General features: G+C 35.7%; 1 protein-coding gene across 3 annotated transcripts in view; it reads right to left on the bottom strand.

Moving 5' to 3' along the window:
* LOC149188053 (D-2-hydroxyglutarate dehydrogenase, mitochondrial-like) overlaps window positions 1-13640 on the bottom strand; it is a 455451-nt gene that overhangs the window by 417100 nt on the left and 24711 nt on the right. For all 3 annotated transcript variants that reach the window (XM_089411557.1, XM_089411558.1, XM_089411556.1), the window contains one exon: window positions 1351-1772. In XM_089411557.1, the coding sequence (XP_089267683.1) occupies window positions 1351-1772 (422 nt within the window). The remainder of the gene's footprint in view (window positions 1-1350; window positions 1773-13640) is intronic.

The following is a 13640-nucleotide window of genomic DNA, read 5'->3' on the forward strand; positions in this document are numbered from 1 at the left end:
AACCTTGCTTCAGAAGGTATTTTGCCGGGAGAAAATTAGTGGAGTTGCTCGAAGGAGAGCTCAGCCTTTGTGGAAAATTTTGGAGCTTGAGATGGCTTCTGTTGAGGGGAACGAATTATCTTCCTAGGGCCTGTGAAGGGGGTCACTGGACAACGTTTTTGTGGAGCTGGTTTCAACTATCTTGTGTCGGGATTTGATGTGAGACTTCTCCCCTACATCTGAGAAAACTTCCTTTATCATTCCTATTGCAGATTGAGGAGAAATAAGGAGGATTTCAGCAGATTTCATCACTGGGGGACGCAGTCTTTGTTCAGGAGGGCATAGTGCCAAAATAGGGCAATTTTGGAAGGTCGGAATTAGCCAAAACCCTTTTTGGGTTTTTGTGGGTTTGTTGAGAGGAGTCCGGGGTTAAATTTGCATAATTTTCCGGGCAGTATTTAGGCCAGAAATCCCCTTTTTGTCCAGCAGTGTGTTTTATTATTCAGTCAATAATTGCACCATTTTGTGGGTTTTCTAGGTGGTTGGTTTGGGGCAGATTCCTTTCTGGGTTTGGATGAGTATTTTTGGGAGAAGCTACAGCTGCATTTTCAGGCAATTCCGGGCATCATAGAGGGTCATTCTCAGCATTTCTAGTGCAGCAGCAGTTGCCAATTTCTGGGTCTACGCAGAAGGATATTGGGCCGAAGTTTCCTAGCTCTTGGGGTCATTTCCTCCACTTGGGTTTGCTCCAGCTTGCTTATGCAAGCCCAGGTGCACTTGTTCCTTGCTATATGTACTCCTTACAGCTCATAATTTAATAAAATGGCTCAGCTTATTTGCCCAGCTTCTTGGTGTTTTTGATGGTGCATGCATGTTTATGATTTTATTTGCTATAGCCTAGTTCATGTGTCTGTTATTAGCTGTAAATTTCAATTTGGAACATTACAAAAGTTCATAACAACATCAGCTTTTTGATGGTCCTTCATACAGATCTATGTTACCATGATTAAATAAATCAAGATCAAGTTATTTAAGTTTTAACATCATGTCATGTTCAAGTATGCTGCTTAAGTATTCCAACCACAGAATTAAACTTATTTTTAACGTGTAAAACCTCCATTGAAATTACGAAAATTCACAAGAAAAGTCCAATGAAGTCTTCACTATCTAAGTTGTATAAGGTCAGAAACAAATTATACATCACAATAATGTTAGAAAATATGCAATCATATTCAACAGATATTTTGTGGAAAGACGATACAAAGCAATGATAAACGAAAAAGATCACGGATCTTATCAGGAATATCCTTGGCACTGACAGTGACAATATGTAAGAAAGAAGACATAAGCAACAGAAAGTTAAGTGTGTACTTCTTCAGTGTTCCTAGGACGAAGTAGGAGTTGGCTTGAACCCTTATATTTCCTCATCCAATCATGATTTGCCGTAGCCAATTCATCTTTATCCTGAATGACATTTTTCTCTCCAAGTATATTTTGAAAATGAAGAATATCTCTAGCTTCTATCATAGAAAAGGAAGGATTTCTCTGTATTTTCATAGCTGCAGTTCCATAAGATCTTGTCTGGGAGTCATATAAACTTTCTAGCTCTGGGAGTGGAGGAAAATGAGAAAACCAAAAAGACTTGCATGCATATTGAAAGGGCTGTCGTTTATTCATAAGCCTCATGCTGAACTTAGGGACTTTTTTTCTATCAGTTCCCAATTGAGGTAAAACTTCCAAACATAAATTGTCTTCCGATCTATATAACTTGGAGCACATAAACGAAGCATATTCTGCACGAAAAGAACACAAAATAACAGTATCTTAGAATATATAATTCGTTGGTGCAAGAGGCATACATCAACTAAATCTTAGTAAGACTAAGAATATAAAGATTGTGAATGCTATTTGCTTTTTCCAGTACAAAAAAAATATATATATATATATATATATATATATATATATATATATATATATTTTAATCATAAAAGAGTGTTGCCTCTGCAATTCTTGCTGAAAGTTGAAACACAATAATCAGCTGCAAACTGGAGTCAAAATTTGTATCACATTATTGCCACTTCTGTACTGAACTGTCTTGTTGACCTATTTTTGGTCATTTGTTGGACATTAATAAACTTATCTTATCATTCTTCCTTCCAGAAGATACTAGTATCCAGTGCAGATTTTGCTCTTGATAGTCAATTGACCTACTTTTGTGGTCATCTGTCAGACATTAATAAAATTATCATGTCTTCTCTTATCTCTTCACCATTGCAGGAGAATGCTCCAGAATGAAAATTTTCCCTTAAACTTTCAATACCATTTTAAAAGCTTCAGTTTGAAAATGAAATGTGAAGACACTCAGATTATACAAGTTGATGAGGGACAAGCTCAATCAGTTAAGACTTAATTGAATAATTCATTCAGATAAGTATAATTAACAAAAAGTGTTAGCAATACTTCAAAAGGAACCTACATAAGTGGAATTAGAGTCCTAAATAATAGATAATAGCTAGTGATTTATTTACATGGAATAACACAGATACACATGCATAATAAAGAACACTATATATACTTATTAATACAGAAAATGCAATTGGTAAGTGGCGATTCAATACACTCGAGAACTTAACCCACAAAAAATTCAATGTATAAAATCATGAATATTATTTTTATTTGTATATATCCAACTCAGCTCCTACAATGTCTTGCATGTTTATGTTTCTACACTGCATGAAAACTAGCCACGGCATAGCCTTACGTGTCCTTAACCTCTGTCCTCTCTATAATAAAGGTGTACACAAATATCACTGCAAGCCTTTTTTAAACATTCAGTAAAGCAAGTGCATATAATCAATCATTTGCATGTGGAAGAATTCCAGCCATAATAACTCATGATGAATTCGTTACAATCTAGATAAGCCAAAGAGATACATTTTGCAGCTGCCAAATAATAACAGCCAAAAGAATTTCTGGGCATCTTCCAATGATCACAGCCAGAAGAGTCACATTGCAGCTGCTAAATGCCCACTAGTTAGGCTTGAGTTATAACTGATCAAGAATAGCAATTCATCAGTACTAATTTATTTTGATGGCACATCTGACAATCAAACTTTTATTAGCAATATTATTCCTTAAAGAATTTGTAATGTCCTAGGGTAACTTTTGTCCTCAGGGATATAGGGTTTGCAAGATGAATTGTGTTGCTTTTCACAGAATTCCTTTCAACTTCAGACAGGGATAATATAAAATACACAACACTGTAATTGAGCAGTAAACTCCACAACACATCGATGACTTGGAACAGTACAGTTTAACAACTAATCCAGCACTTCTGATCTATAACAATGGCAGTTCCACATAACAGCAGTAATACAAGGATTCACCAAAACAATTCCAGTTATTAAATGAGTTCACCCTAGGGCTGTTGCAACAATGAGGACAGCCCTGATAACATGAAACACTACTAATTAAATCCAGTTCGGCTATTGCGCCTTTCAACCTTCAAGTTTGCCCGCTGTCTTGTGTGCTGCAATCTGCAATTTTGGCTGATCATACTGCAGGCAAATTTCGGCCATGTGGTGGCCTTCGGCCTGTGGTTCCCTGTGGTTGTCTGCGGCATGCAGTCCTACAGTGCTGTCTCGCTGTTTTCACTGCTATGCTGTCCCTTTTGGGCATTCCCTATTAGCAACAACGACACTCTGCCCTTCAACAGGCCGCAGATTGAATCCTTGTTCACTAGCTGTACAGACAGACAAAAAGGGGAAGTTCTGATCCCAGAATAGGGACCTCACTGTCCTAAATTTTCCCTCAGTGCCTCCCAAAAAAATCACAAAAATCTGCTGCACAGGATACTCTGTGATTGGAGTCATAGGAAGACTTCTGCTGCTCTAAAACAAACCGTTGTATAGATTTTCCTTGCTAACCAGACAGATCCAAGCACCTTAGAAGAGAATGTTGTGCCAGAACAGTGAAAAAAGGTGTCTAGGTAGGGTGGGATCACCTCCACTGAAACTAATCAAGAACAAAGTGTCTTAAAACCCTTAGAACCTCAGGCTCAAGTAGTGTTATAATGACCGAACCAGATCGGCCGGTTCAGACCGGTCCGACAGTTTAGAGGCAAAAACCAGTTCGAACCGGTGACTTGAACCGTTTTTGTCTGGTTCAATACGGTAAAGCCACATAGAACGCAGCAAGTGGGGCCTGTTTTGCTTTTTTTCTTTTAATGTTTGTCTTAGCTAGGAACTAGCCCAGAATAAGTGCCTAATATTCAAGCATATGGCCCTACTATTGCTATGCACTTCATATTTACTTACATTTTAAGTAAATTTAAGTAAAGTGACATATTTACTTATTTTAACATTACCATGAAATGACTCAAGATGTTTGAAAGTGGTTTTCACCTCATTGGATTTCATATGGAGAAAGTAGAATTTTAGATCTCACTCAAAATCCAGCAGACTTTACAATTAATTTTCCAGGATTTCAAGATTGGGGGGATTACAATGCTACATTGGATTTTCTTATGTACGAGGATATGTAGCTAGTATTTAATCAAGAGCACCAAGCCCTCTATGTACCTCAATGTTACTTGGGAGCGGGAGCGGAAGCGGGAGCGGGAGCGACCATTTTCAGAAGCTCCCGGTTTGGGAGCGAATCCCGGAGCGATTTTTTAAAAATATATATATATTTTATATTTTTTTGATACATATATGTCAACAAAAACATGTAGAATGATGAATTAGATATAAAAAACATAAAAAAGCATAGATTGAACCATATAACAACAATCATCTAGAAGTTATAATCTTCATCAACCACATCCGCAAGTTAGTAACATAGTAACATACAACATATTGAGTCTCATGATTCATCAATCTTAAAGTTTCAAGCTTTCAAAATTCAATATATAACATTTATCATCATTGATCACCAAAGTTGTACTTGTAGGCTAAGTGTAACCATTACAACAAATAATATCTAACATGAAATGAAATGTTATAAAATGAAACGAAATGAAACAACTTTCAACTTTCATGAAGCATCATATTCATAATTCATTACTAATGAGTTATAATTGCCAACTTCAAACTTAAATTGTCATATATTGTTTAAAAAAATATCATAATAAATATGAAAGAGTCAATAGTTATAAAAGCTACTAGAAACTAGAGAAGAGAAGTAAATCTATTATCTATTTCTTATGCTTGGGCCTCTTGCCACCACGAGAAATGTCTAATTTTTTAGTCTTGTTGCAAAATCAGGATCTTTGTCATTAATATCACCCTCCAAGCATTAATATCCAGAGGTATCTTTGTCATTACCTTTGTATCTGTATAGGGATCTTTGTCATTAATATCACCCTCTAAGCATTAACATAAGGTAGAAAAAGCATAGCATGTCAAGTCAAGATTTTGTTTGAGTGATGCGTACATTTTTAGAAGGGTCATGATAGAGGAGTTCGACAACCAATGTCACTAACATCAAGGTACATAGAGGGATTGGTACTCTTGATTAAATATGAGTTCCATACCCTAATACATGACAAAATTCAATGGAAACATTGCAATCCCCCAATCCTGAAATCCTGAAAAACTGATAAGTCTGCTGGATTTTGAATGAAATCTAAAATTCTACTTTCTCCATATGAAATCCAATGAGGACGAAACCACTCTCAAACATCCTGAGTCATTTCATGGTAATGTTAAAAATTTAAGTAAAAGGATGAAAATGAAAATTAAAGAAAATGTCACTTTTACTTTAAGAATTTAACATTACCATGAATAGCATATCAATACTAGGGCCTAGACTTGATCATTAAGTTGCCCCACTCAAAAACTATTTGTTTCTTTCAAAAAAAATTGCATTCGAACATTACTACAAAAAAAAAAATGCAAAAAAGGAAAAACGCTCCCGAAAAGGCAGGGAGCGAAAAAAAATTTAGGGAGCGCGCTCCCGACCCGCTCCCGCCCGGAGCGCGGATCAGGAGCGGGAGCGAGGGGGGGGGGGGGGCGCTCCCCCGCAACACTGATGTACCTTAATGTTAGTGCCATTAGTTGTTGAACTCCTCTATCATGAGCCTTCTAAAAAAATACCCATCACTCAAACAAAATCTTGACTTGGCATGCTAAACTCCATGTGGGTCATCTTATTTATGGCAGCTGATATTTTTCTTGGATCCCTCTCATCGAGAGGTGTAGGATTGATCTAAAGATCATCCGATTCTGATAAGTATTCTTGGAGTTATGAATTTATTTGTGTTATAAGGCAGTTCATCAAGGTCGGCCAGCAACCAAATAACCCCACATTTGCTAAACGTTTTAGTATAAAAGGAGATGACTTGAGAGTCATTTCTCACACACACTTCTATGTTAATTTCTCTACACTTGTCTTGGGTTTTAGTGGAAGAGAAATCCAGGAGTGGAAGCCCTAGACGTTGGAGGATAATAAGCTGCCCTAGCCGTAGTCAAGAAGAAATATGTTGCCCTAATCTAGAGGACGTAGTCAAGAAGAAAAGCCCTAACGCTATCAAGGAGGAGCCCTAAACCTATACGCTGGTCCCTACTAACACAAACCTAAAGGCTGCCCTAACGCAGACCTAAAGGATGCCCTAACGCAGACCTAAAGGCAGCCCTCACTAAGACCTAAAGGCAGCCCTAACGAAGCTATCCTAAGGCAGCTCAAGAAGAAGGAGGACGCTGATGTGAAGGGTCAAAGGGACAGCATGGAGGCTGCCCTAGACAGCGTGAAGGGCTGTGTGGACAGCAGAGCCTTAGCCGCAGCATGAAGGATCAAAGGGATAACATGGAGTTTGTAGGGACAGTGTGGGGACAAGACAGTTAAGTGCACCATAAGCAAGAAACCATGCCAAGGAGAATAAAAGCAATATGCTACTATTTGTGGACCATGTTGTCGCACAAATTGTCACGACAACGCTCAGACCGGGGGCTGTCACCCTGATCCTCGATCTCTTCGTTTAAGCCTGTCTCCCGCGGCTAAGGGGGGTAGACCCTATAGGAAAATGGATGACCAACTGTAAATCAGTTGGGTTGGGAGACACAAAAGGAAACCAACACTAAAATGATTTATTTAAGTTTACAGACCAGTGCCTTATAGAGTTAATCGCTGAATGAAAATGCTGCGAAAAGATGAACTCATCAACAATCCTTTACCATCAGATAACTCAAGCAATGCAAAATATTTGATAGATGCACAATGCTTTAATAGTGATCCAGCGATTAAAACTCAATAACGATATTCAAACAACCACGTAATTTCAAGTGCAGACCCGTTATCACTTTCATATAGCTGATCTTCAGATGATCATTTAAGCATGTTTAACCACAAAAATGATAAACATTAAACCCACATCAAAAATTTATTAGCCTTAGCGAAAAATACCAAAATTTGAAAACGTGACAAAATATGCTCAGACTAAAAGCAACAAAAAATAATTCAAAATTTTTATGTTTTTTATTTTTTATTTTTTTTAAATGAAACTGAAAAATGTCTAAATCTACACTTTAAAAGAAAAGAAACTCCCTTTTTTATGATTTTCAAATTAAAAAATAAATTATGTTTTTTATAATTTTTTTATAAATTTTTATGATTTTTAATTTTTATATATTCTTTATGATTCTTAAAAATAAAACTTAAACTAAATTATAAAATTAAAATCTAAAAAAAAAAATTATGATTTTTAAAAGTTTTATAATAATTTTATTTTTTTTTAATATGAATTTTAATTTTTAAACTCAAAACAAAGCCTAAAAAATGAAAAAAATAAAATCTAAACTAAAACTAAAACAAAACTTGAAATTAAAATCTAATCTAAATCTAACTTAAAGTCTAATAAATAGGAACTTTTTATGTCTTTTTATATTTTAATACATATATATATATATATATATATATATATATATTTTTTATTTTTTTTTATGATTTATAAAAATAAAACTTAAACTAAACTATAAGATTAAAATCTAGAACTTTTTTATAAAAAAAAATTTAAGGCTTTATAATTTTTATAAATTTTAATTTTAAAATCAAAATGAAACAAAGCGTAAAAAGAAAAATAAAATCTAATTTAATCTAATCTAAAACCTAAAAAATCTAAACAAAAACCTAACGAATTTTTTAAAATCGACTTTTCCCCTTTTTTTATTTTTATTACAATGTAAAAAATTTAAATTTGAATCTAAATAAGAAAAAAGTAAAACTAAATAAAAATGATCAAAATCAACCTACGCTAATTCCCTTACCTTACGATTTAAAACATGAAATAAATCTGGCTCGTATACAAAATAAGTTCTTACTGTTCAATGGCGGAATGCTCTTCGACGGCGGGCGGATGCAGATGGGACGAGGACGCAGCACGCAGGTCTTGAAGAAATTATCCAGCGCCCACGAAAAAAACCTTGAATCATTACCTAGCCCGTATGAATAAAAACAAAATTTTCTATCTGCGCTAACCCTGTGCACATACCCAACGCGAATACAAACCAGCCCGTGAAAAATAAAAACGTGATTCTTAGTCTTTGCAGGTGACGGCGGATCTGGAGTTTACTGCGTGAGGGATGGAGAATGGCAGGGAAGGATGAGGGACGTGTGCAGGAAAATGAGGCAACGGGATTGCAGATTTGAACATGGAGAATCTGACGGCAGCAGACATGGAAGTCATACGTTTTGCATATGGAGGCGTGGGAAATCTCTTGCGGGTTGAAAAGCAGTGTGTTGGATTGTGAGGGAAATACGCAGCTTCGAGCAGCAATGATGCACTGGAGATTGCGTGAGGGAGAAAGGATTGACGCAGGTTTAGTGGCTTGCTGAGAAAGGGGTGTGCAGGATCAGTGAAAGAAAATCGATGGACTGTGGTTTTGAGAAATGGATTTGCATGAGGGATATATGCAAAATAACTGCGTAAGGGAAGAAAACACGCAGATCTGGGCATTCAATGGTGGAATAAGGGTTGTGAGTGTGTTGTTTGCAGGCTTGTACAGGTTGGAGCTAAGATGAGGCCCCAGGAATAGCAGATAGATGGCTTGAACAGAACCTTGAATTTATCCAGAAAATTTGAAAATCTTTTTGCAGAATGTCCCTGCAAAAAATGAAATCCCGGATGGCAGACTGCTTGAGATTATCTAATGAAACCCTGAAAAATTCTTATAGCCTGTGCCTGCAACCTGCAATGGGAAAACGAAAACCCAGAATATATATATGCAAGGATTGAAAATAAAACCCTAAAAAACAGCTACAAAATTTACAGTATTTACAGATCTAAGGCTCTTTAGTAGCCAGATTTGTCAATAATCACAGTAGTATTATCAGAGTTTAATTTTAATGTGAGATATTTCAGAAAACCCTGAATGCATTCATAAAAAAAATTTCGAATGATAAGCCCGGGATCAAGAACTGACTGGGCTCTTTCAGAAAACACAATCTGGGAGTTGGCTGGTTCAGCCAAGAACTTCCTCTAACGCCCGGTAATCTGAAGAAAAAAAAAAAAAAAGAATTTCCTGCACAGCTTAAAATCAACCATTAACATAGAAGGAGAAAACAATAGTGAAACCCAGATCAAATGGAGATACCTGCCACTATATTTCAGAATCTAAACTATCATTCAAACCCCAAAGATCAGACAAGATACCTGTGCCTAGATCAATCTTCATTAAGCTATCCTCAATGGCTGAAAATAAAATTATGCAGAAAAATAAAACAATCTTACAGCATTTCCAGAAGAGTAACACCAGCAAGATTTTTAACCCCAAAGTCTTCTTTATTGCACAAAAAAAATGACTACAAGAGAGCTTTCTTTAGCACCAGACTCTCAGATCAAATCTGATCTCAAATGACCCCTAGCACCCTATTTAAAGGAAAAATTCCCAACAGCTAGTTCGAGTGATCCATGTCAAACTAATCTCGACCATCGATGAGGATCAAGATATCTCTTAATCTCATCCGTCGAATTTTTAATGCATTAAAAAATTGAAATTCTGCATTTATTTACTCAAAAATATTATTATTTTATTATTTTTAGGTTTTTATTTTATTTTATTATTTTTTATTTTTATTTATTTTTTTAATTTATTTTAATTTTTTAATTTATAATTTATTTTTAAATGGATCCTCGAACTTAGCATTTGGAAAAATCACATAGGACCTAGGACTTAGGACTTAGGACTTATGAGGGGATTAAAACATTTTCTAACCCTCAAGACACTTTACATCATGACTTTTACAACTTTACATCTCAAGGGGGAGAACCCATTTGACATAGACCCTCATAAACCACCCAGTTCTGCGACACAACTATAATCTAGCAGATTAATACACTAGGATTCTCCTAAGATTCTAATGACAAAATCCATTCCGACTTTGGGGTTAGGCTGAAAGAAAACTCTGCCGATCATAGATCGGTGAGACAAAAAACCTTCCGGAACGTAGATTATCACTAGGAAATTAGGTCCACTTAGGCAATTTACATACATGACCCATATCTGCTAAGATTATTTACAGTTCACACATGCAGACTGAGTTTACAACATAATATGATAAACTCGACGATGACTGTCGAATGGCACGGACATGTCGATCAAGCGCTATCCCTTTTTGCGAAGAAAAGGGGGTGTACTGCTATGGGTAGTTGACACGTAGTGGTCAACATCTGGCTCTACTTGGGGACACGTTGCTACACTGTAGGAATGTGAGAATCCAGAATCTGCATCCACGCAACACACAATAAAACATAAGTAGCGTCCATCCAAAAATCATCATATAACGTTAAGCACAGGAAAAATATAAGCTCTTCATTTATTAACTATCTAGAAAGGTAAATCTAATCCTAAAACATAAATGAAATGCTGAAATGGCAAGGAGTAAGGTTAGAAATACAATACAAAGGATGCCCCATGGCATCAGATGTGTTCCATATAGTGTATACTGAGCATTTGTCTGCTTTCAGGCAAATCTGTCGGCTGCTTGTCAGATGTGCCATGTCCAATTCTACATATGGTAGGACTTTTTCCTATCCGAAAATCAAGCTGCTCGCGGCCGTCTGATGCATCAAATATTTTTCTCATTTTCTTCCTCTTGCGCTTCTTCTTCCTGGTAGGCTGTATTATTGATGACGTGGAACTTTCTGTTTCAAAGCTCTTAGATGAAGTATGTAAGATATGTGTGACATGTCTTTCTTCATCTTGCATCTGATCTTTATCGTTTTTAAGCTTATCTGGATCACCTTCAATTAACCACCTTTCAATCGAACCAATGACCTCCTCATAATAAGATGGAGCTTGTTGCAGCAAATGAGAAGGCTCCTGATCTATTGATGTTTCCTGGTTTCTCTCATCCTTAATCCGCTGTTGAAATTTATGTACCTGTATTGTAATGGCATTTATCTGGCTAGAATGTTCAACTTTCATAGCATTGATTTCCCTGGCATGATCTTCTTCCATGGTCAATAACTTTTTCTGAAGACATATCTGATTAGCTTCCATATCTTTTATTACTTTATCGTCTTTTTCCTTTATGGTCATTAAGCAATGCTGCATAGAGTTTATCTCTTCCTTATGATTTGCTTGCATGGTCGTCATTTTTTCCTCTAAGCCTGATAACTTGCTTTGCATAAAACTAATTTATGTGTCATGATTAGTCTTCATGGCCTCAATTTCCTTAGTATGCTGATTTTGCATGATCTCTATCTCCCTATTACGCTTTTCCAGGTGGGTGCATAAAATTCTCACATCATTGGCGTAATTAGTTTGATTGACCTCCATATTTTTTACCAGCAACATTAGTTCTTGTATAATTTGCTTATGATCTTCCTTTTCATTGTCAACACTGTTTTTACAATTTGTTTCTACTTTTCCACTATGATCTGCAATGGTACAAGTGGATGGAAAATTCTGATATGAAGCATTGCCTTGAAATCTTTCATCGACAGCTAAACCTTTTATAAGATTACTTTCATTCGGTTGCACAATTTTAGGGGCACAAGGCGAGCTATTTGGATCACCATATCTATCTTTAAAAGCATCGACAATGTCTTGTAAAGAAGTGAAGGAATCTTCAGGACAACTATTAAACCAATTCAAAGCATCATCTTCTAAAGAAAGGACAAATAGACGCATTTTGACATCTTCATGATTATACTGAGGAGGTCTACAATACATAATCATTATACGAGTAAACCAGCCTAGATGCTTTTTAACAGCGACTGAATCACCACCCGAGAACACAGGTAATTTAGAAATGGCCACCTCCGGAATATCATGGCGAACACCAGTAAAATGACATGGTTTAAACGAATAATCCATGATGAATAATAAGGGATCAAATGGATGATAGAAAGAGATCTCTGCTCAAGAAAATTAATAAATGAAAGAAGTGGAGTCGCCACTTGAACAATGAGTCAAATTCTAGGATCCAAAAAGTAACCAACAAGCTGATATGAGAGAGGCTTCTTGTCTGGGAAAAATAAGAAAATGGAGTCGCCACCCAAACAAGAAATGAATTGAAGAGAAGTTGCTGATATGACGAAAGATAGGGTGATGAAAAGATCCAAATGATGCCAAAAAATGTTGAATCTGCCAGCTCAAACGCGAGATGAGAAAGATGAAAGAATGATGAGAAATGAGAATATGAATGTCGTTGAAACGCCAGGGACAGAAAAACTCTCTCCCCGGCAACGGCGCCAAAAAAATGTTGGCGTTACCAGCTCAAACAGATGATAGAAAGATGAACGATGAATGATAAAAAGTTGTTGAAACATCGAGAATAAAGTATCCCCGGCAACGGCGCCAAAAAATGTTGTCGCACAGATTGTCACGACAACGCTCAGACCGGGGGTTGTCACCCTGATCCCCGATCTCTCCGTTTAAGCCTGTCTCCCGTGGCTAAGGGGGGTAGACCCTATAGGAAAATGGATGACGAACTGTAAATCAGTTGGGTTGGGAGACACGAAAGGAAACCAACACTAAAATGATTTATTTAAATTTACAAACCAGTGCCTTATAGAGTTAATCGCTGAATGAAAATGTTGCGAAAAGATGAACTCATCAACAATCCTTTACCATCAGATAACTCAAGCAATGCAAAATATTCGATAGATGCACAATGCTTTAATAGTGATCCAGCGATTAAAACTCAATAACAATATTCCAGCGATTAAAATTTCGAAAGATAAATGCTTTAAACAACCACGTAATTTCAAGTGCCGACCCGTCATCACTCTCATATCGCTGATCTTCAGATGATCATTTAAGCATGTTTAACCACAAAAATGATAAACATTAAACCCACATCAAAAATTTATTAGCCTTAGCGAAAAATACCAAAATTTGAAAACGTGACAAAATATGCTAAGACTAAAAGCGACAAAAAATAATTCAAAATTTTTATGTTTTATATTTTTTATATTTTTTAAATAAAACTGAAAAATGTCTAAATCTACACTTTAAAAGAAAAGAAACTCCCTTTTTTATGATTTTAAAATTAAAATTTTTTTTATGTTTTTTATAATTTTTTAATAAATTTTTATGATTTTTAATTTTAATATATTCTTTATGATTCTTAAAAATAAAACTTAAACTAAATTATAAAATTAAAATCTAAAAAAAAAAAAAAAAAAAAAATTTATGATTTTTAAAAGTTTTATAATTTTT

The sequence above is a fragment of the Pinus tabuliformis genome, chromosome 3_1 (genome assembly GCF_031772625.1).
Source record: "Pinus tabuliformis cultivar Carrire ecotype Pingquan chromosome 3_1, CPIR1, whole genome shotgun sequence".
Classification (NCBI taxonomy): domain Eukaryota; kingdom Viridiplantae; phylum Streptophyta; class Pinopsida; order Pinales; family Pinaceae; genus Pinus; species Pinus tabuliformis.